General features: G+C 43.5%; 1 protein-coding gene across 2 annotated transcripts in view; it reads right to left on the bottom strand.

Annotated features, from left to right (window-relative positions):
• Nucleotides 1-23,513, bottom strand: part of TTI1 (TELO2 interacting protein 1) — a 42,655-nt gene that overhangs the window by 12,698 nt on the left and 6,444 nt on the right. The window contains exons 2-7 of one of the 2 annotated variants that reach the window (XM_036827148.1): nucleotides 18,167-18,280; nucleotides 13,389-15,731; nucleotides 8,942-9,151; nucleotides 5,848-5,996; nucleotides 2,725-2,865; nucleotides 217-421 (exon numbers count right to left, since the gene is read on the bottom strand). In XM_036827148.1, the coding sequence (XP_036683043.1) occupies nucleotides 217-421; nucleotides 2,725-2,865; nucleotides 5,848-5,996; nucleotides 8,942-9,151; nucleotides 13,389-15,690 (3,007 nt within the window). In that variant the 5' untranslated portion in view covers nucleotides 15,691-15,731; nucleotides 18,167-18,280. The remainder of the gene's footprint in view (nucleotides 1-216; nucleotides 422-2,724; nucleotides 2,866-5,847; nucleotides 5,997-8,941; nucleotides 9,152-13,388; nucleotides 15,732-18,166; nucleotides 18,281-23,513) is intronic. The other variant, XM_036827149.1, reaches the window with a different exon arrangement.

Raw genomic sequence — 23,513 nt, 5'->3', positions numbered from 1 at the left:
TGAAACTGGAACAGCTAGGCAAGATGCTGTGGGCTCTGTGCTCCATCCCTAAGTCACAAAACACAGCAAGGTAAATGGATAAATGAGGCCAAAGTGAGATGGAAGGATGTGCACAGGACAGGAGATGACAGGAGCACGGCTAAGTGAGGAGGGCAAGGGTGGGGGTGAGACAGAGTGTACAGTGTGTGTGCCCAGGCGAGACTGGCTGGTACCTACCTAGGTCTAGTCTCTCACAGAGGGGGCCCAGGCCCTGCAAGACGGCCAGCTGCAACTTGAAGGCCAGCGTGTGGAAGTAAACTGGTCCAGCCCTGGCACTGATGGGAGCCTGGCTGACTAAAGAGCCAGCCACCTTTGGCAGGACATCTTTGCAGAACCGGCTCCTTAGAAAATCGCCACACTTGCCTCCCAGGGTACGCAAAACCTGTGGAAACAGACCCCAACCCGGTGACTGAACGTTGCCAAGGCAGCGAGAGCGCTAAAAGAATGTTTGCTAATTCAATTTCATCTAGGTCTCTGCTTGAAAAAGAAAAATAGAATTATCGCTGTTAATTCCTTGCCCACGGTTTGTGGTTCTGACAGTTATGAATTTGGAGGTCTCTGCTCCCGAGGCGTGGCTGCTTCTCTCCATAAATACAGATTACATGGAGAATAAGTCAAAGGAATCTTGGGTTGGATGAATAGTATGGTTAATACCTGGATTTCCCTCCCTTTTTTGTTAAAAAAAAAAAAGAGCTTAAAGCAGTTCACATAGCTCATCTCTTGAATCTTCCTAACCTCCCTTGGGGAAAGACTTGTGCTTTTAACTCCAGCTAGCTGAACAAACATAAACAGGCCCAGTAGCTGAGGCCCAGCTCAGCTGCTGCCACGTGCAGGCATCGACAAGGGCAGTGGCTGGCTGAGGTCCTTGGCTGGGTCAGGGCAGGGTCCCCAGTGGGCAGAGCCGAGTCAGAGTTCCTTCTGTTCCACGGCACAATCTCTTATGTACATCACCCTCATTCCATCTTTCACGACAGGCAGTCTCTTTGCATGTCTTGTTTTAAACCTTCTCAAGCAGAACATATTGAAACGTTTGGCTCCATTGCACAAGACTGAGTATACAGGATAATAAGAATTTCTTTAAAAATTGGTAAGCAAGGGACTTCCCTGGTGGCGCGGTGGTTATGAATCCGCCTGCCAATGCAGGGGACACGGGTTCGATCCCTGGTCCGGGAAGATCCCACATGCCACGGAGTGACTAAGCCCGTGTGCCACAACTACCGAGCCTGCGCTCTAGAGCCTGTGAGCCACAACTACTGAGCCCATGTGCCACAACTACTGAAGCCTGCGTGCCTAGAGCCTGTGCTCAACAAGAGAAGCCACAGCAATGAGTAGCTCCCACTCGCTGCAACTAGAGAAAGCCTGCACACAGCAATGAAGACCCAACACAGCCAAAAATAAATAAGTTAAATAAATTAATTAACAAAAAAAATTGGTAAGCAAGGCATATCCAGGACAGAGAACAGTTACCGACTTTGCAGAGATCAAGGCACTTATTTCAGGGCCCTCAGCAGGACTGCACAAGGCCTTACGGACCTCAAGGGTCACTAATGGGTCTGGGAGTGGAAAAGCAGCCTCAGTTACAGTGCACGTATCTTTATATTTTTTCATTTTTCTATACTTGCTGTCATTTCAGATAACCTATTAATTTTCATAAAGGAAAACGGCACATCTGAGTGATTTAGCAAGACCTCCCTCCTTCCCTCTCCCCCCACCGCCCACATGTGCGTGCACATGTGTGTGTCATTTTGTGTATTTTGCTTTGGAAAAAAATATTAACGATTTTATATGTTTTAGATGTAAGCTTGCATTTTGGTCCAGTATATGCTGAAGAATCTTACAGAAACAAAATACTTTAGCCAAGTATATTAGTTGCATTCCTGGCTTCATTCTATATCCTACGCATCTTTTTTCTTTGTCTCATCTTGCTCACCCACTTCTAATTTATGTTAGCTTGCTATGGTAAATGTATCTCTGTAACTTGCCTTAAGTGCTTTTTAGAACAAGGAAGGATATAAACAAATAAGCCAAAATATGTGTGCTAATATAAGCCAAACTAAATCAGGGAGAATAATACCTTACATACACAGAGGGCTTTTAACTTTTCAAAGCATTTCACCAAATAGTCCCACTTTATCCTTGACAACAACTATGAGAAAGGTGGGATAGGTGGTCATGGGCTTTGCCCAGAGTCGCTCAGCTGCACAGAGGATGCCCATTGCTAGAACCTAGTCAGTCTTCATCTTGACTCTTGTGCCGTGCACAGAACATGGGCATGAACTCAGATTCAGGTACTATCACTTCCTAGCTGTGTGATCTTGAGAAAGTTCCTTAACTTTCTGGGCTTGTTTCCTCCTCTGTCAAAAATGGGGATACTAGTATCTTCCTTATAAGGTTGTTGTACGGAGATGAGCTCATGTGTGAAGTGCCAAGCATGCTGCCTGGCACAGAGGAGGTGCTCAATGAATACTGGTGGCCCTTTTCATCTACTAGTTCTCTCTGCTTCAAATTCAAAAGGAAACTGACTTTATTTTCTTCTTTGTGCTTTTATTTGCCTATATACTTTCTTCAAGGTATAGTAGGGCACAATTGGATAAAAAGAGAACTACCCCCAAAAGACACCACTGAGCTCCGTGCTCACTTCCTTCCATCCCCATGACTGATGGCGGTGGGGCATCAGTGCAGTACCTTGAAGGCTCTGAGCACTGCCAGGGGGTCATCATTTGTGAGTCGGTGCACGAGTGAGGGCCACGCCCGATGAGCCAAGGGAAGGAGCTGGTTCTTGTGGGACTGCAGAACAACCACACATAGATCCAGCACATCCAAAACCTGCAAGAAAAGAGGACAGTATCTCAGCAGATAGTAAAGGCTTGAAACCAAATACCTGGGATCAAGTCACCATTTTAAAAGAGTGAAACTTAGAAACTCATGAGCCAAGGAAATATTTACGAGTCCTGACTACATGCCAAGCACTGGCTAGGTACTGGGTGGGGGGCACACAGGGACAAAATACTTATGTTTCCTTTCCTTGGCTTATGGTCAAGTGGGGAAAGACTTCAGATAACACCGAAATAACGGGATGAATGATTACCAATTGTGACAAGTACAAGGAAGGAAAGTCAAGGGGGAAATGCAAAGGCACTAAAGGGAGGGATCTACACCATACAAACTGTTGGGAGGGCTTCTCTGAGGAAATGACTTCTATAAGGAGGCATAAAGGATGAGGAGGAGCTAGTCACATCAAGAGTGGAAGAGTGTTCCTAGAACTGCAAACAGTAACGAGGAAGACCCAGAGGAGGGAGAGCTTGCAGTGCTTAGAAAACTAAAGCAGGGCAGTGTGAAGCATGACAGAGGAGGGGTAAGATGCGGCTGGACCTCGAAGACGTCACATCAAGACTTTTTAATTTTGTACTAAATGCGGTGGGGAGCCATGGAAATGTTCAGGCACGTGCTATGATACAATTCATGTTTTTAGAAGGTCACTCTGGCTGCTGAGTGGAGAAGGGACTTGAAGTGGGAGTGAGAAGAAGTGAGGAGGCCCTTGAGGGAGCCACGGCACACGTCCACATGGGAGGCGGGGAGTTACGCGGCTACGTGGTCGTGGCCGAGGCAGAGAAGTGAAGGGTTTGAGATCTGTTTTGGAGACGAAATGGCTTAAATTGCTGAAGGACTCGCTCCTGGGGAGATGAAGAGAGGTATCAAAAAGAGCTGCTTGGGTTCAGGCTTAGCAACTGAATAGATGCAGGTGCAGCTTAATGAGACAGGAGCAAAGGAGGAGGAGGAAACCAGGAGGGTGGGTGAGATCAAGTTCTGTACCTCTAAATGGAGAGGTCAAGTAGGCAGCTGGGACACAGGTCAATCTCAGAAGAAAGGTCTGGGGTAGACTAGATGTAAATTGGGGTTTTTACCTTCCCTGAGAATATGTTTCCTGATCTCTCATGTCTCAAAGCTCACTGAAGACAGACAACCTGCTCAGTGTCACAGGCAGTGGTCACCATGATAACCAAGTGCAGGTTTCCCTCCCGCACAGATGGGCCAGCCTTCCCAGAGCAGGGGAAGGTACACGTCTGAGTCAGGAAGACAGAGTGAGGTCTGCAGTAAACCCTTATTTGATGACTACTGTGTGCTGGTCACATGGAGACTGGAACAGAAACAAAGAACAAAACAGGCCCTGCCCTTGAGGGCTGAACAGTGAGGCAGGGGAATAAGAGAAACCTCAGGAGAGCAGAGTAGTACGGTGGAAATGGCTTTGGTATCGCTGACTGGCTTTGGATTTGAGTTCTGTCACTAACTGGGTAAGTTACATCATACTTTAGTGAATCATTCCCCTTCTGCCTGGAATGTTCTTCCCCCTCCGTTTGCCCCTGCAGGGCTGGCTCCTTCTCAGCCTTTAAGTCTCGACTTAAACATTATCACCCGACAACTGGTCTAAATCAGAATGTAGCTCCCTCTTATTCAACAGGGTTTGGTAGAGTAGGTTCCCAAAATGTGTTTACTACATGGGTGAATTTTCTATCATAGAACCTTCTTATTACCTTCATAGCATTTCCTCCACGTATATGTATTTGTGTATCACCCCTTTCCCCTCGAGAGACAGGAAGTTACATGAAGACAGGGATCATGTCTGCTTCGTTTCTTTCTATATACCCTCTGCCTGACCTATAGCAGTCCTCAATAAGCATTTAGTGAATAAGCGAATAAGTGAATGAGTGTATATGCCATGCCTGATGCTAACTGTTTTATATTTATAGTCAATGACCCAGTGAGGTAGGTACCATCATTTTCATTTTACGGAGAAAGAAGCTGATGCTCAAAAAGGTGAACTGACTTACTCCAGGTGGCATGGCTAGCGAGGGGCAGAGCCAGGAATGGAACTCGGGTGTGCAGTGCTGGTGCTCTCAATAGCTACAGTGTACATACGCTGCTACAAAGCCTCCAGAAGAGGGAAGACACTTTACTGATGTATCAGCCAGACACCACCAACAAAAGCCTCCTGAAGAGTGCCTCCTGAGTGGAAAAACCGACAATGCTAAGAAGTATCTCTGGGAAGACTAAACAAATTCTGCAAAACCCAGGTGCTGAGTGAGGTAATCTGTGGGTCAGGGTTTCCCAGCCCAGCACCCATGACCAGGGCAAAGTGCTCTCATCACTATCAGTAATGCACGGAGGCGGCTGTTTCTCACTCCTGTTTGGGGGTAGGGAGGAATGGGTCAGGCTGTGCTTTCCTTTGGGTGTAAGATCTGCCCCCAGGTGATTCTGAAAGCTGTGTCCCCCATGCCCACCCCGTCCCACTGTCCTGTTATCGGAGTCACTACTGTATAGTTTAAGTCTTTGCTGATGGGGAGGCTGCTTGGGAAACTGCTAGCAAACAAGGATGTAAGATTAAGAAAAGTGTTGGTGCCAGGCCTAGGATGAAAATGGAAACAGAAACAGAGACAAGGGCTAGCGTCAGGCTTGGACGAATGACCACCTCAAAATATTAAAACCTGTGTCCCACATTAAGTCAGCTCAGAAAGTGATATCCTTTCCAAATCATATGACTTTTTCCCCCTTGGAGATGCAATAACGCTCCAAAACTTTGTGGTTTTTAATGCTACCAAGGGGACTCAGATCCCTTTTGGCCTCTGGGCTGATACAGAAAGACGTAAGACTGGCATCCCACAGATAAATTCCTCCTGATGCCTTCTCTCGGCCACTGCACATGCACTGGGAGATAAGGGGGGGCTCCTTGCTCATCCACGTAGTCACTGCCAACAGACCAAACCTCAGTCCCGCAGCTCTGTGAATGCAGGGAAAGGGCCGCACACTGACCTTCAAGCGGATTTTCAGACTTTTGTCTGACATCAAGTGGATGCAGCGCTCCATCACGTCCGTGGCTATTTGGATCTGCACTGGCAGTGGTGCCTGCACACCGGGATCACTGCCGTTCTCATCCACTTCGGGAGGGTCTGACTGCTCCTCTGGAAAAAGAGCGTAACTGGGGGCAGTGTTTTACGAGAGATGCCCCACCCCAACTTGATCTCCCACCTTCAGATCAGGAGTAAGACTTACAAGGGAAAATGTCTAGGAACCGATCCCAAGGAAACCGTGTACATTTGGGTCAAGCTATGAGTCAAGATATTCACCAAAGCATTACCTGTAACAGCTAAAAACTGGGGGAAAACCTTCCATGTCCACTCAAGGGGGTACGGTTATATAAACTATGGTATATCCATACAATGAATGGCACATTATGAGGGCCTGAAAATTTGCGTTTACCAAGGGCTTTAATGACAAGGGAAAATGCTTATGAAATAACATTGTGTTAAAAAGAGAAAGGCAGGATACGAAATTGCATACACAGTGTGAGCACTATTATATAAAGTTTTATACAAAGACAGGAGGAAGTTCAAAATATTAACAGAGACGGGGTCATGAGTTAATGGATGATTTTTATTTTTTCCCTATATCTTTAGTCTTTTCTAAGTTGCCATTAATAAATATTTAAAATAAAAACATAAGAGGGCAAAGTTCTAATTTGGAGCCCCAAGGCTGGCAGTTTCCTGGCTGGCCTCTGGCCCTTTACTCTCTTTCCTTTCCTTTTGGTTTATCTTTTGACTAAAGGGGGTACATATCTGTCTTCTCTACCAGCCTGTAAGATCTTCTGAGGGCCAAGATGAAGCCTTACACATCTTGGTATGAGGGACAACACCAGGGCAGCCTGGTGCAATATACAGGGATGGGGTTTGGTCAGAGGACCAAAGTCTTGCCTCCACATCTATTAGCAACTCCTCTCATCCCACGTCACCTCATTTGAAAAAAAGGGATAAAGCATGTATACCTCATCTGCTTGTTGAGAGAGTTAAATGAGATGAATGTCACCAGCTATTATCATTTTTTTCATTGCCTGGAGTGCTGCATTGCATGAGATAGGTGTAAGTTTGTAAATTAACAAAAAAAATGTTACAACTTTTTGTTGTAAAACAACAAAAAGACTTGAGAGTTGCATGAAACCCTGGCCAAAATTCCTCCCCTGAAGGTTTTCCTCTATCTGCTTATAGCCTCCAGTCTCCCCACACCCTCAATACCAGCTGTGCTCATTTACACTGAGCTAAGCATTGCTCCCCTAACTTTCTGCCATTTCAGTTTCCTCTGCTGGTAAAACAGAACCTTACAGTAGAGTCCACACCTGTCTCTAACAGACGCTGAAAAGATAAATGAAAATGCGTTTGTAGAATGCTTGGATTTCTTGGAGGAAGGGACCTCAGATATACAAGGTGCTCTTACTGTGGTTAAAACAAAAACCCATGTCAAACCAACATCAATCCAAACATTCCTTATAATGCCAAGTGTGTGGTGTGTACTTGATGAATGATAATTATAAGAATGATAAGGCTGTGCTTTTCTTTCTAGAGGAGGATTTGTTGTTTGAAATTCACCTACTGCGAAATGTTATCTGAGGGATGTGGATTTTTGCTATTGGAAGAAAGATTTGATTCATTCAGTCTGCTCCTAGCGAACATCAACTAGAACCAGAAGATCCTAATCGTGAAAGAATGGATTCAGTGACAATGCTAGAATTTCAAACAAGAATGGCAAATCTGGATTACGAGGGATCAAGATGCCTCTTCTTCACGGTTTCTAGGCTTGAGCAAGGGCTGCAGTTTACGAGAAGGATTGGGTTGGCTCAAGAAACAAAACTGAGAAGAAAAGGCCTGATAGATTTCTGATTAGAAAATTCTGTTCTTGGGGAGAATAACAACTCAACCCTGCATAAATCATTATTTGGGCCTTGTGATGCTTCCCTGCTATTTAGAAGGAATTTGTTGCAGTTAGTTGCATTGAACTACTATTTCCTGTTATCCTGGAGGTACTGGCTTCAGTTCACCAGAGTCTCAGAGTAGAGTGCCAAAAAAAAAAGAAAAAAAAGAAAGAAATCTGCTCTATTCCAACCTAACAAACTAATTTGGGACTCAGTTTGATTTAGGATAGTTCTGAGACCACCAAGCTCATTATGACTTGGCATTTTATATTTGCAGAGGAGATTCTAATAATTTATTAATCCTTCCGTGACCTGAAGCTCCAGATTGAGCTTGTGAATAAAACAATAGGCCAGAGCTTCAACTAGCCTGAACTCCCTTCTCCTTTATCATATAAATTGGTAAGAAAAACAGTGGAATCTACTCCTACCAATAAATAAAATAAATGGACAAAGCATATGAAAAGATAATGGGCATAAGAAAAAATTGTTAGGAAAGATGCATATAGAAAGATGTTCAACCTTTCTAGCAATCAAAGAAATGCAAAGTAAAATAACGAGAACCATTTTAATTTAGCAAGAAGTAAAACTGGTAATAGTCAATGTTGGCAAGCTTGTGGTGAAACCAGTATTAATCCTGAACTGCAGAAGAGAAGGTGTAAATTGCCACAACCTTTCTGAAAGACAATTTGGCAAGCATAACATGATGTTCATATCCTTGACCTAGAAATCCCACTTCTGAGATTTATACAGAAATATGCAAAAAGAAGGGAAAGGTCACGTGCATAGAATCATGCACTGCAGCACTGTTTATTAGAGTGAAAAGCTAGAAGCAACCTAAACTTCCCAAGGGGAATGTATACTTAGTGGCAGCTATTAAAACATTAATTATGAAAACCCCATAGCAACGTGAAGAGTTCCTTATTATATAACTAAATGCAAAAAGGGTATAATGCATTTAAACTGTGGCTGCAACCAAACAAAAACAGGTTTGCAATAGAAAAGGATGGAAAAAGACTACAAACAAAGTGAGAATGCTTACGTTAGCATGGTGGGGTTATTTGACCTTTCTTATTTCCAAACTTTCTATCATGATGTTTCATTGTTTTTATAATAATCTGCTTCCAAAAGTAAAAAACAGCTGAGGCCAAAATAAATAATAATTACCTTCTTCATTATCAAAATCCGAGACATTTCCATCTGCTACATCCTTTTCCTTGAGGTAGTTCAGCACAAACTGTTCAATGTCTTCGGCTGTTGTGGTATTCTCAAGTCCTTTCTCAAGACTTGCTGGTCTTTGGCTCAAATGACTTCCCTCTTCCCCTACACTTTGCTCTTGGAGTTGCCCGAGATGACCTGTGTCTGGGAACCACTGGGCTATAAATAAAGTGTTATAATGATCACCTTGGTCATTGACAACAGGCATTAGTACTTTCTAAGTAGAATAAGCTCTCTGCCATGGCCTGCATGGTGCCCACAGGATCCAGTCCCTACCTGTCTCTCCAACCTCCTCTGCTAACCACTCCCGGCTGCCTGTTCACCGACCATCTTCTGGTTCCTCCAATGCGCCAGGTATCCTCCTGCCTTAGAACCTTTGCACATGCTGTTCTTACTATCTGGAATACTTTAACCTCCTATGTAACATCTGGTTAATTCCAAATCACTTTTCATGTTTCAATACAAATATACGTTGCCTAGTAAAGCCATCCCTTGACCCCCCCCCGCCCCGCCAATCTAACTTAGGTCTTTTATACAGCACCATGTTCTTTTCTTTCAACTCATCAGTAATTTGTAATTACTGTATTTACTTTGTATGTATTGTTTAGTGTCTGAATCTCCCATTAGACACTGTGTTCCATTGATCACCACTGGAAAGCCAATATGCCCAGCATGGAGTGGGTGCTCAAAATATATGCTGAATGAATAAATATGCTAGACTGGAGAAAAGCTACCAGTGACAAAATTCTGAGTGCAGGATACACTGCTCATTAGCGGAAGAGAGGCTCTGCAGAGCCTTGAGAACGGACACAGTCTCACAAAGGTATTTGATATAAAATGCTTCAGAAGGCTGGCATTTTCTCTCCAAAGCTTTTCCTTTTTTAGTGATGCTCCAATACTTCTGACATGTCACTGCAGAATAAGCCTTACATTACAGAACCAGTGGTTTTCAAACTGTGTCTTGAGGAGCCCTAGGGCTCTGCAGAAATGTCTCAGGGTCACAACAGGGAGGGCACCCAGAGACAGCAGTTTAAAGGGTGGGAACAGGGTTTCTATGCCTTCTTTCACCAGTCCTGCTCTAATTTGAACTCTTTTTGTATACTGGGGTCCCCCAGGGCTTCATTTCAAAAAAGGCTCTTAATACTTAAAGAATGAATCAACAAGAAAACCCTATGGCCTGAATTTTTGCCCTCCTTTTGCAGACAGCAGGGGAGAAGTCTCTGATGACCTTTAGCACCTGCTAATCTCTTTTCTATCAAGGAGCATCTGCACAGAGCCACAGCAACAGCAGATGGGCTACGCCAGGGCCAGGCAACTGGGAGCAGCAGAGAGCAAATGCTGGACATGAGAGCCTTCGGTCCAGTACCTGGAGGTTCCTACATGAAGGGATCGATTATGCCATTTCTTCAGTGCCCAGACATAAAACTGTCCTTAATGTACTCTGAGGGACTGCATTCCCAATGGGTTAAAGCCAGGGCCCAGCATTTACACTGCTAAAAGTAGACATGCTGCAAAGATTATTTTCTAGATTTAAGGCTAGTGCCAGACATTAAGAAGTCTTTGCTCACAAATGGCTTTTAAACATATGAAAAGCAGCTCGACCTCACTCTTAATGCAAATTAAACTATAATAAGGTGCACTTTTTCTCCTACTGGATTAGCAAAGATCAAAAAGCTAGGTAATATACAGCGTGGGTGAGGGGGTGGCAAAATTGGCGCTCTCTTACATTGCTGATGGGAGTTTAAATTGGTGCAACCTCCTTACGGAGCAATTTGAAACTCTTTCTCTATCACAGATTTAAAAGTAATACCCTCTAAGCCAGCAACTGTCTTAGGAATATACTCTACTGGTATACTCAGACATGTCCAAAATGACCTACAGAGAGTACACTGCAGCATTTTGGGGGTGGAGGGGGCAAAAGACTGGAAACAACCAAAATGTCCACCAAGAAAGGACTGCTTAAATTATGGTACAGCCACACAATAGAACATTATGTGGCCAGCAAAACACGGCCTTGTATGTGTGGATGTGGCACGATCTCCGAGTGCTGAGGTATGTGGTATGGATGCTTTCTCATTTTCAAAGCTACCCAATTTTTTTGTTGTTATGAATAATCAGTGAATCAGTAGTTGGTGCTAAGCAGTAATTTAACTGATGGTTCTTGCCTTCACTGCGGAACCTAATGCTTTTTTAAGTCAATGCCTGTGAAACACTGTGTATGTGGTAACTCAATTTCCTAAAAGACATACTGGGTTCTTTTAAAACCTTTTGGAAGTTCTCTGAGACCATACTTCCACTCCCATCTTAAAAGAGTGACCATCAGTTAGACAATTCAAATGACAAGAGGAAACGCCAGCAGACAGTGCTACTTTGATTTGTGTGGGACTGATCCACTCTCCACAGTACTGCTTACCATTCAAAATGCAAGTGTAGTCTGGGTTATTTCAAAACTTTCAGAAAAGCTATCCCCACTTTTGCTGCTTTTCCTAGGATGCTCTCAAGTCAAGCTTCACCATCCTCATTTTCCTCTCTGCAATTTAGAGAAAAGGTGCTACACAGGATTCCTCTTTAGAGATGACCAAAGACACTGGCAATCCAAGGCAATTCAATTTTCATGGCCCAAATGGAGATATCTCCTGAAAGGATATATTTAATAGGCCTTTTGTTAATATATTTTTTAAAACTCAAACTGACATGTAGTAGAGTTCCTCAAAACACTAAGGGTGGAAGCCTGGGGTATATTTGGGCCATGGAAGCCACTCGTAGTCTAAAACCTATAAGCAGTAAGCCAGTCTTAGGAGTGTTTCCATGTTCTCCTTGGTCACCATTGCCATCCCAGTGACTAGTCCAGCACACAGGCTTCCGAGTGGTTGCAAAATACAACCCCCACTCCTTCCCTTGGTCTACAAGGCCCCGTGGGATTCATCCTCACCCATCCTTCCAATTTCATCTTGTGTCACTGTCTCCACAATGATCTCTTCTCCATTCTCCAAAGACCCCAAGCCCTTTCTTCCCTCCAGACCTTTGCATCTGCTGTTCCCTTTGCCTGAATGTTCTTAAAAACCATAAAAAGGATGTGACAGCTCCATATGTACTGATGGGCCCTTCTCAGCCTTCAGGTCTCAGCTCTAATGCCGTTTCCTCAGGGAGGAAGTGCCATGATCAAGTCCCCTGACCACTCTGCTACTGTCCTGTTACTCTCTTGCAGTAGCAGGAAAGCTCCTTGAGTTTATTCATCTTGTTCACTGCTGAATCCTGATTACTTAGCAGTGTCTAACATATGGCAGGTAATCTTTACTGAACGAATGAATAAAAGAACATGTACACTGCATGTGAACGTTCATGAATGAATGAATGAACACTGGAAGTGGTATCAGCTACAGGGCAGAGGACCGTCCCTGTTCAGTCACCTTCCTTGAGAAACTTTCTTACATGGTCTTAGCTTTTTCAGCTGACAAAATGAGGTCAGCGACCTTTCCACCTACTTTGGTGGCTATTAGAAGTACTGAAATAAATACTGGAGGTATGCTCTTTGGATAAAAGGAACTCATGTATATAGCTCATATATATATATATATATATATATATATATATTTTTTTTTTTTTTTTCATTCGAAGATTGACTATCCAGTGGAGGGATTCTCTTTCTTATAGTCCAAAACTTTGCCATTTTAATGGTGGGTAACACCTCCAACAGACACCCAACAGGGTGAAAGGGAAGTAGAGAAATTCAAACCACCTCATACAATTAAAAGGTTACAAGAAAGTTTCTAGACCTGCTCTGTCCAACATGGCAGTCACTAGCTAGCTACATGTGGCTATTTAAATAAAAATAAAAAATTCAGTTCCTCAGCTGCACTAGCCACATGTAGTTATTGTATTGGACAGAACAGATAGAGAACAGTTCCATCATTACAGAAAGTTCTATTGGACAGTACTGTTCTAGATTATCTGTGGACTAAATAATTGATGTTAGTCCTGTTCTCCATTAGCACAGATACTGCTAACTCTAAATACTGTCAGAAGCAGTCTGGTATATTGAAAAGAACAAAATTGTCATAAATCCTGACTTTCCTCCTTATTAATTGTGTAACCTTGGCTAAGTAAGAGCTCACTGAGCCTTAGTTTTCCTTACCTGCAAAATAAAAATAATGTTTACATTTAGTCTGCAGGGTTTATGTCCCTGGGACAGAGCAGGGGTTCAACAGATGGTAGAGATTATTAAAAGTATAAAAACATAAGCAATGGAACTCTACCGTAACATGTGGGACCAGACAGACACCTATTCAAATAACGTCCTTCACAGCATAACCCCAAACAAAGAAAAAAACAGTTAGGCGAACAAGGATACTAGTCCTTCCCTCCAATCAGCATTTAAAAAGGGCTCTCAATGTACCTAATGCTGCCAGCAGGGCATGCAGTACACTGACAAAGGAAGTTGTTCTCTTATCATAAAATTGGTCCAGGGTAGTCAAGACGTCTTGAACCACATCTGCCACCAAAGGGAGCAGGCTAGCATCTGAGTTCTGTAGCATGACTTCCAAGACCTTCGGGGTATGCGGGTGGAGAGACAGATGACGCAGATTTAAAGAGATCCCATTTACCAAATAGTCTGAATTCTGATTGATCAGCTGCTGCAGGGAGTCGTAGCCACAAGCCTGGCAAATGTCCATCATGGCACTGATGGCGGCCTGACTGATAAGCAGGGTTTGGTCTCCAGCTTTCTCCAGGACTGGATAGAGGGCTGACATCAAGAGCAAACGGAAGTCTTTCCCTAGTGCGTGTGCAAAGTGGCCAATCCCTTCCAACTGGATGCATATTTGCCAGATGTTGCTGTTCATGGAGCAGATCGTGGGACTTGGCTTTGAGAAGGTGGGAGGAGAGGTAGCCTGGCAGGCGTGTGCACCAGATGCGAGGGCCTGAAGGCCTGACCGCATCATCGTCAGCTCCTCTCCCACTTCTTCAGCTTCCAGGCAAGTGACCAAATACCAGTTTTCTTGGCTTGTGTATTCTTCAAGTATTGATGTCACGATCTCCCTCAGTTCCTCTGGGTTTGTTTTAATGTGTTTTTCATGAAGATTCTCTACCCCTAACCCAGCAGCCCCTACAACCAGTTCATTAAGGATCATGGCGGCCTGCTTCCGGTAAACCACAGATTCGTGGTACAGTTCCATAAAGTGATCCACGAGCAAGTAGAGGTTCCCATAGAAACCAAGAAGCTGACAAACCTGCCTCAAGAGCAGGAAAACCCTCTCGTCAGTGAAGAAGCGGAAATATCTCCTCTGCATTTGAGCCCATGGCCGCAAGGCTGAAGTCTCTGGAGAAGTGCTCAGATGCTCAGAGTTCCAATGCCGCTCTTCAACGATTTTGATGTCAGTCACGTCTAATTCTAGAACTTGGATAAGCGCTTTGGAAAGGCGCTGGAGATGGGCCACAGAGTTGAGGACAAAGTTCACTTTGGGGCCCAAGAGTTTCAGGTACCCGAGTAACAAGGAGAGGGTAGAGAATCTGCCCTGATCGTCTTGGGAGTTCATCAGGCGGGGAAGGGACGTGGCAAGGGAGTGCAGGTTTTCTGACAAGATGTCAGCAAAGGCTCTGCTGCCCACCACTACTTTCTCATCTGCAAAACGTCTCAGAATTTTATTGCATTGGGCTTGGACGTCAGGACTCTCATCATTTACCAGACTCACCAGAGCCTTCAGAAGGGGACCAGCCGATTCGACCAGTGACTGACTGCACTTCAAGAGAAGGGCCTCGACAAAGTCTATCAGTTCCAGCCTCACCTTCCAGTGTGGGTAAACTGAAACGCTCTCAATTATCTTTTTAATAAGGACAGTCAACCTGTCGCCGGTAGTTTTTACCCAATTGGCTTCCCTGTGAACCAACAGCTCCGCTACTCTGTGCTCCACGGCAGGCTTTGCTCGGACCTCTGAGACTCTTCTGAGCTGTTCATCAGCCATAATGAAGCTCACTGTCTTGTAAAAGACCTTTAGGGAAGACACGACAATGCTGTGCCCTTGTTTGAAGTCTCCTGTGATGACCCTGGTCAGTGTAGTTGAGAGGCCAGGTAAAAAAGAAGCAAACAAATCCCCCAGCTGCTTTTGCTCAAGTTCATCCAAGGACCTTGGATGGTCTTGACACTCACATTGAAAGAGTAAAACCTGTAAACATTTTAAGGCAGCCATTTTAATTTGTTTTGATTTCTCCTGTTCTGCTAGGCCTAACAGTAAAGATACAGCAAATCCTAAACGAGGCAGAATGGAGGGCTCATAAATAGTCAGAATGATGTCCCCATAAGCCGAGTGCATTAATGCACTGAGGCCCTGGATCACAGCCAATTTCAACTCCTCTGACACAGCGGCAGGTTTCTGGGAGTTGGGTGAATACAGGCAAGCAGAGAGTTCCGAAAAGAGTTCCTGGAGAAGTTCTTGTTCCTTCACACACGTTGAAGAGAGGACGAGGGTGATGCATTCCACCACACTCTGGATCAAGTGCTCTCTTTTGGGGCCCGGGGTCTTCAGGGTAAATCGCAAAGGGAAGAGGATGTACTGCTGAAGTTCCTGAAGGGCAGAGTCACTCACGACTTGTAACTGTGCCTGCAGACACTCCACATTCTCCACTGTCTGGGTCTTTGTGAGCTGAACACAGATGGGCCGCAAGACGCCAAAGGCCTCCTCTGGAGTATCAAAAACCGCCATTGTGCAACAGGCTTCCTCTCTCTGAGGAAACACCCTGCAGGCTGGAGGGAGGAGACTTTTCAGTAAAGAAGACCAAGCTCAAAGCAAATACAAAGTGAACTTGCACTCATTCATTCAACAGACATTCAGTGGGGGCTTATGTACCAGTCACTCCACGCGGTGCTAGGGGAGCGATGGAACGGAAAAGAGCCGGTTCCTAGTCTTAGGGAGCTCCCAGTCCAGGGAGGGAAGCAGATGTACAGTTACAACACAGTCTCTTAAGAATTAGGCTAGGCCTGTGCTTATGGTCCTACATGAGTGTAGAAGACGTATGCGTCATAACACTCAGAAAACCAGGGTGGGTTTCACAGGAGGAAGATGCTTGAGCCAAGACTCAAGGGAGGAGTGAATTGGAACCTGTGGGCTATTCTAAGGAGTATGGATTTTAACCTGTGGTAGTGATGGAGAGCCACTGAAGGTTTTGTCTTTTTTAACTTGAGGTATAATATACATAGAGCGAAAGGCACTAGTCTTAACATAACAGCTCAGTGAATTTTAATGTATGCAGAGACCCATAGAACCACTACCCCAAATAAGATATATAATATTTCCAGCACCCTGGAAGGCTCCCTCATGCCCCTTTGCAATCAATTCCTATTTCCCCTGCCCAGAGGTAACCATTACTCTGACTTTTATCAGCCTGAACTAATTTTGCCTGTTCTTGTCATGGAGAGATTTCAAGCAGAGGGTGATAGGAACAACTTTATGCACTGGAAAGACCCCCTGGCAGCCAGCAATACAGGAGAAGACTCAGAGCTGGGTGAGACTGAAAGCAAAACAAAATGAAAGGGAGTGGGCAGAGAAATGGGAAAACCAGGAGCGCACACTACCACAGAGACCACGGGAGAAGAGAGATTTGAGCAGGATGGAGAGGTGGATGGCAGGCAGGCAGTGAAAGGAGACAGGTTTATAGGTAAGTGAAGGAGCTGAGCGACTTTACACATGGGCTATCAGCCCATGACTTTGCATTTCCCCTCACAGAGAAGAGGCTCTTTTCTCTGTGAGGGGAAATGCAAAGTCATGGACTGATAGCGAATAAGAGGTGGGTAAACAGAGGGCTTGAGGAGAGAAATAAAATTCTCAAATATTCCTTTGGGGAAGCAGAGCATGCTGGGAAGACACAAAAGTGTGGCCCAAGGGTACTGAGGACTGAGTTGAAGCTGGAGACCATTAAACGTGCACAACTGTAAAATGCTGGCACTGGATGGAGGCTTAGAGATCACCTAGTCTGGTGGTGTCTCCCTCTCTCTCTCTCTCTTTCTCTCTCTCTGTCTCAGCTCTGTTTGCTGGGGGCTTCTGAACAGATGATGACAAGAAAGTGTCCGCTGCTTCTCGCTGTCCCCAGTAGTGCTGGCAGGCAAGTGGTGCCTGGTGGGTGTGGGCAAGACCTGCTCAGCCCAGAGAGAGAGCTGGTGCTGGATCTCCTCCGTGGGTCAGGAGAGGGCTCCAGGGCAACAATCATGCTCTCAGACCCTGGACAGAGTCTGGTCCACAGAACTCCATGAGAGGAAAGGCAGTGCTGGTTTGTGAGGGTCCTTGGGGGGATATCTCCTGGTCTCTGTGACCCTCAAGAAGCCAGGGAAGGGAAGAAGCTCAAATCTTCCCTATTCCAGACTAGCAAAATGCCAGGTGTGGAGGCCAGAAAGCTGGGCCAGGGACTACTGACACCCTATCAGCACCAGCTCACACACTGATGACCCAGAGGCTACTACTGTGCCACCCCTTGCCCAAGGTACTAGTAGTTACAACAGAAGCAAAGGAAGTAACCACTTAATGGGACCCAACAGTCAGGAGCAGGAAATGCAAATAGAGCACCTTTGAGGGGGTGAACCTTAGTTTAACAGAAATGCTAAAGGAGACAGACAAGAATATGAAAAATAATAAGACCAATAAGGAAATTCAATTACAAGACAAAAGATATTTCTTAGAATTTAAAAACATGTCTTTCCACACTAAAAAAGCTCAACTGATTAAAAAAAAAAAAAAGGCGGTTAATTGCTGAGATCCAATTAGTGGCTGGGAAGATCAAGTAGAGCTATCTTAAAACTCTCAGCAAAAATACAAAGAGATGGAAAATGTGAGACTTGGAGGACAGATCTGGGAGAACCCACATATAAATAGCTGAGAATTCTGGAAGGAAAAAAAGGAACAGATGGAGGAGCTAAAACAAATAGATAACTGAAACATTTCCCTGAGCTGCAAAAGGATTTATCTGGAGACTGAAAAGACTGAAGGATACACACCTAGTCAAATTGTGGTAAAATTCCTGTACACTAAAAGATAAAGGGAAAAAAAATCACATATGCCTTCAGGAAGAAACAACAAATAACTTATAAAGGAAAAAGACCGGCTTTGGACTTCTCATTTGCAATAGAAGACAGTGGAAGAGCATCTACTGACTGCAAATAAAGGATTGTGGCCCCCAAACCCTACTTACAGTGAAGATATTCAGCTGTCAGGGTGAAAGAGCCGTATGCAAGGATTCAGAGACGGTAGTACCACATGCCCTATCAGAGGACTCCATTCAAACAAGAAGTGACTCGAAACAGACCTAAAATGGGAAGATGAATGAAGAAGGAAACATTGCTGAGTAACTTTTTTTTCTTTTAGCATGGAAAACTTTCTTCAAATAAAATGTTTAAGTGGAAGCCCAGCATGTACAACAGATAAAATCAGAGGGTCTGGTTAAAGCTGGGGTGAAGGCGATGGCCGGGGGCTCTGCATCTCTCTTATTTATCTCAGGAGTTTCAAGACAATAACCTGGGGTCCCCTGAACTATGTTCTCAGATAATATGACAAAAACTGTAATACAGCAAGTGAAGTGAGAACATACAACCTGTCCCAACCTGAACTTACCTGCTTTCTTCTGTATTCCCTTTGTGATTTATGGTCCTCACCTGGACTAGACGCCTTAGCCTCTCTGCTTTCTTTCACCTCCCTCTTAATTCCACTGTTCCCTTAAATTTCATCAGTTCTACCCCTTCAACATCTTTCAAAGCTGTTGATGATGATAATCATCTATTTGATATTGGACTGACCGTAATGGTTTCTTCTCCAGCCACCCTTGCCTTGTGTGCTTGCCCTTCTTGAATCCATATTTCACACTGACATGTAAGTAATTTTTTTAAAACAAAAATCTGGATCACTCTTTTCCATGTTTAAAATCCTTCACCTGCTCTTTGTAGCCTGCCTAAAGTACAAACACCTTTTTACCATGGCATACAGGGCCCTGCACCATCAGGCCCCTGTCTGTCTCATCAACCTCATTTCGCACTGCTTCACCCCTTGAACTTGAAACTGCAACCATGTGAAATTATAAAACTTGCAATTTCCTAAACAGGTAGTGCTATTTCATATTCTCCTCCTTTCTCCTACCACTGTACATACTGCTATTACAGTATTTAGCATGCTGAATTATTTTGTATATGCCTGGTTTATCTACTTTAGACTGGGCAATCCTACACCTAGAACCTACAAGGGCATCTGGCATATGATAAGCACTCAGAAACATCTATATAGATTCTCCTTTCAAGTAGGATATAGGAGGGTATGGCAGGCCAATACTCCTGGTGACTACTAGAGAAACCAGATAAATTATAAAAATCGTTTCTTAAAGCATCAAATAGTTGCAGAAGCAACAAAGACCAGATGAACTAATACTCTAGTGAAGGATGAAAGTTCACAGTTGAGTCAACAATCAATAGTTGGGTTTTTTGTTTGTTTGTTTGTTTTCCATTTGCTGATCCTGGACATGGCTCAGGATTACGAAGAGGCCCAGGCCGAGGGCTGTCACTGAGGAAAAAGAAACCACGATGTTTTTAATGTGGTCATATAGGACTGGAGTCCTATATGCAAAACCACAGTCTTCAGGGATCTCAAAATACATGACTTCTGAGAGAAGGCTGCTGCTGGGGGACAAATGGCTGAGAAATGTCCAAACAAATGAAAGAGATCAACCCACAGATTCAAGAAGCTCAGCAAAGCCCAAGTTGACAATACAAAGAGAAACACACACAGACACATCATAGTCAAACTGCTGAAAAACCAAAAGTATGGAGAAAAATCTTAAAAGTTAATGCAGCAACAGAAGTGACAGGCAACTTCTCTAAAGAAATGATGAAATCCAGAAAACAACAGAATGACATCTTTAAAGTGTGAAAAGAAAGTAACTGCCAACCTTGAATTTTACACCCTATAAAAATCTTTCACAGCTGAAGGTAAAATGCAAGACAATAATGCACAAAAGGTGCATGGATAGTGTAAAAGGAGTTAAGTGTATTAAGAGTCTAGCAGCATCAGGAAGTGATAAAAAAATCCATATTAGACTGTCAAGAATGCATGTTGAAATCTATAGGGAAAACTCCAAAAGAGCTATAAAAGTTCAGACAGTAGTAAAAATGGGATAATAAGTACTTTTGATTGATCCAAAAGGTGAAAAATGAGAAAAAGGGAAGCAAAACTGGTGGGTCAAACAGAAAACAAATACTTAATAAGATGGTGGACAGAAGCCCAACTGAAACACTGATTACATGAATCCAGAGTTTCTCAACAGTGGCACTACTGACATTCTGGGCTGGATAAGTTGTTGGTGGAGAGCTGTTCTGTGCATTGTCAGATATTTAGCAGCATCTTTGGCCTCTGTCCCCAACATGCCAGTAGCACTCCCCCAAGAGTACCAACCAAAAATGTCTCCAGATACTAACAAATGTCCTGTGTAGGGCAAAAATCGCCCTGGATAAGAACCGCTGGTACAGAATCAACATAATCCCAATCAAAACCCCAGCAGCACTTTTATAGAAAGTTATAAGACGACTCTAAAATTGATATAGGAATGCAAACAACCTAGAATAGCAAAGACAATCTTGAAGAAGAGGAATTAAATTGGTAAATTTTGGTGGTGTAAGTTTTACACTATCTGATTTCAAGATTTACTGTAAAGATACAATAATTAAAGGGCAAAAAGAAAGACAAACAGATTAGTGGAACTGAACAGAGTCCAGAAATAGCCCCCACATATACAACAGAGACTCCATATATAGACTCACATACCTGACAAAGTTGACACTGAAATCAACTGGGAAAGAATGGTCTTTTCAATTAAAGGTACTGTGCCACCTGGCTATCCATACGAAAAAATATATAGGTCTTGATTACATCTCATACTAGATTTAAACATGAAATGTCAAATAATAAAGCTTTCTGAAGAAAACAAAGAATGTCTTTGTAATCTTGGAGTAGCCAAAGATTTCTTAAACAGGACACAGAAAAGAGCTAACCATAAAAAAATGATAAATTGGACTACACTGAAATATAAAAGATTTTCTATAAATCATAAGAAAAAGACAATCCAACAGAAACATGGAAAAGAACTTGAACAAGCATACCACAATAGAGGATATCCAAATGGCCAATAAACACATGAAAAGACATTAACATCACTGCTCCGGAAAATGCAATATAAAACCACAACAAAATACCATTACACACCCACCAGAAGGGCTAAGCTGAAAAAAAGGGGAAAAAAAGAAAAAGGAAAAGAAAATACTAGGCGTTGGCAAGGATATAAAACAACCAAAACTCTCATTCAATGCTGGTAAGAGTGTAATTGATACAACTACTTTGGAAAATCCTTAGGCAGTATCTATTATGCTAAAGGTAAACATACATACGCTCTATGATCTAGTAATCACATTCTTTGATATATACTTAACAGAAATGCATACATAAATTTACCAATAGATGTGTTCTGGAATACACTATCCACAATTGTCCCCACAAAGAAACTACCCAAATGCACATCTATAGTAGAATGGATAAACTGTGGTATATTCTCCCAATGGGATACTATACAGATGAAGACTTACCACAATTGGAGATCTTCAAAAGAATGGGTTACAGGCTCAGAAATACATAAACCAGCTTTCTGTAAGGAAGACAGTATAACAAACTGCTACTATGGCATGACTATAAAAGGCAATCATATACCTTTATGGGATGGTCATGAAATCACACCCGTGTGACAATATGTCGATTACAGAAGGAACTGCTCACAGATTTAGAAGCTTAGGAGTCCTAGATTCTATTCCGATAAAATGCAACACTGATTAAAGTGGCACTGCAAAGTTTGATGTTTATATAACTGACAGCAACTGGGGTATTCTGGCCCAGAAAGTGATACTGGGATGAGGCATTCAGAACAAGCTGATTCTCGGGGTGAGCAGAGAAAACAACCCAGAGTTCAACTGTGGCAGACAGTGACTATATAAACCAGTTCTTGACTCTAACCCTTTCTGAGTTCAGTGTACCCCTTCCGCGGTCATAGAAAGCAGTCACTGGGGAGGTGGGGGAAGAGATCTGCAATCGGAGTGCTTGAGTGAACCCATTCCCCCGGCAGCTTCTTCCCCTCCTTCCCATCTCTTTCTGCCTTTTCACAGGGATGGGCTGTGTAAGATCCCTGGGCCATGGTGTCCAGGTGGTGCAGACAAACGGGACAATCTGTAGGTGCTATACTTTACAGACACTTAAAAGATAAGACGATAGACCACAAGGTACTTATTGTATCATATAGTTAAAAAGTGAAAAAGGGAGGAAAAAACCCCAGAGAAGTACAAAAGGAACTCAGAAAAAGAATGAACACCAAAAGGGAAGGGTTCATGGAGGGAGGAGGATTTATGTTGGGGTGGGGGGACTACACACTTGGGGCTGCATGGGAAGGCTGTTCAAGGAACAATACCTCACCAGCAAAGGCCAGAAAGCAGAAAAGTTATAGCCCCTAATAAAGGCAGAGACGAGAGGGAGTCACCATCATGGCAAGTGAGCCATGCCTCACACAGGAGTGATGTTCTGATGAGACCACCTGCTCGCGGCCTTTGTAACTTGCTGTTCCACGATATATCCTCACGGCTTGCTCTCTCACCTTTCAGGGCTTTACTCAAACGTGAATTCTGAGGGAGGCCTTCTCTGATCACCCTAATTTAAAACTGCAACCCATCCTCACTCCTCCCCTGCCTTGCACTCCCAATCTCCTTCCCCTGCCTTTGAAATTTTCCTACATAGCATTTAGTACCATTTGTCAAACTAAGTTATCCACCTATTTATTTGTTTATTGTCTCTCTCTTCCCACTAAAATATAAGCTCTATGAGGGCAGTAATAGTTGACAGTTTTGTTTATTGCTTCCGGCAAAGAGCAGGCATTCAATAAATGCTTGTTGAATCAATCGCCATAGACCAAGGTCTGGCTCTCTCTTTGGTGGATCTTTGATATCAGATATGTGTGAACTGGAGTCTGGGTAAAAACCACCATACTCTTCTTCTCCTGGGGTGAGTTATTCCTACAGGTAGTCAATCTCATCCATTACAGGAGGATCTTACTAGAGTCACTCTCAGGCGGCAATCATAGTTCTAGATTTTGACTGCATGCCAGCCCATTTTTAGGGTGTTTCCAGACAGAATGAGTATGAGAACAGGAATCTGACAATCTGGGTGATAGTCCTGGCTCTGACAGTACCTGGTTGTGTGGTTTCCATGAATTTTAGTTTCTTCAACATAAAATAAACTTGGTGGATAAGATGATCTCTAAAACTTCTAACTTTGAATTAACTAGCACATGGTAGAAAGACTGGGTTTAGATCCCAGAAATATGAGTTTAAATAAAAGAACTGCCAACACAAGTTCTTGACTAGAAAGAAGAGAATTAATATTTGTTGAAAAAACCCACCATATGCTAGGCAATGTACATAAATTGCTCGTCTACAAGCTGAGTAACACAAGGTTCAGAGAGATTA

Source organism: Balaenoptera musculus, chromosome 15, assembly GCF_009873245.2.
Source record: "Balaenoptera musculus isolate JJ_BM4_2016_0621 chromosome 15, mBalMus1.pri.v3, whole genome shotgun sequence".
Classification (NCBI taxonomy): domain Eukaryota; kingdom Metazoa; phylum Chordata; class Mammalia; order Artiodactyla; family Balaenopteridae; genus Balaenoptera; species Balaenoptera musculus.
Note: the sequence above shows the minus strand (reverse complement) of the source record. Positions and strands in the feature narration are given on the sequence as shown.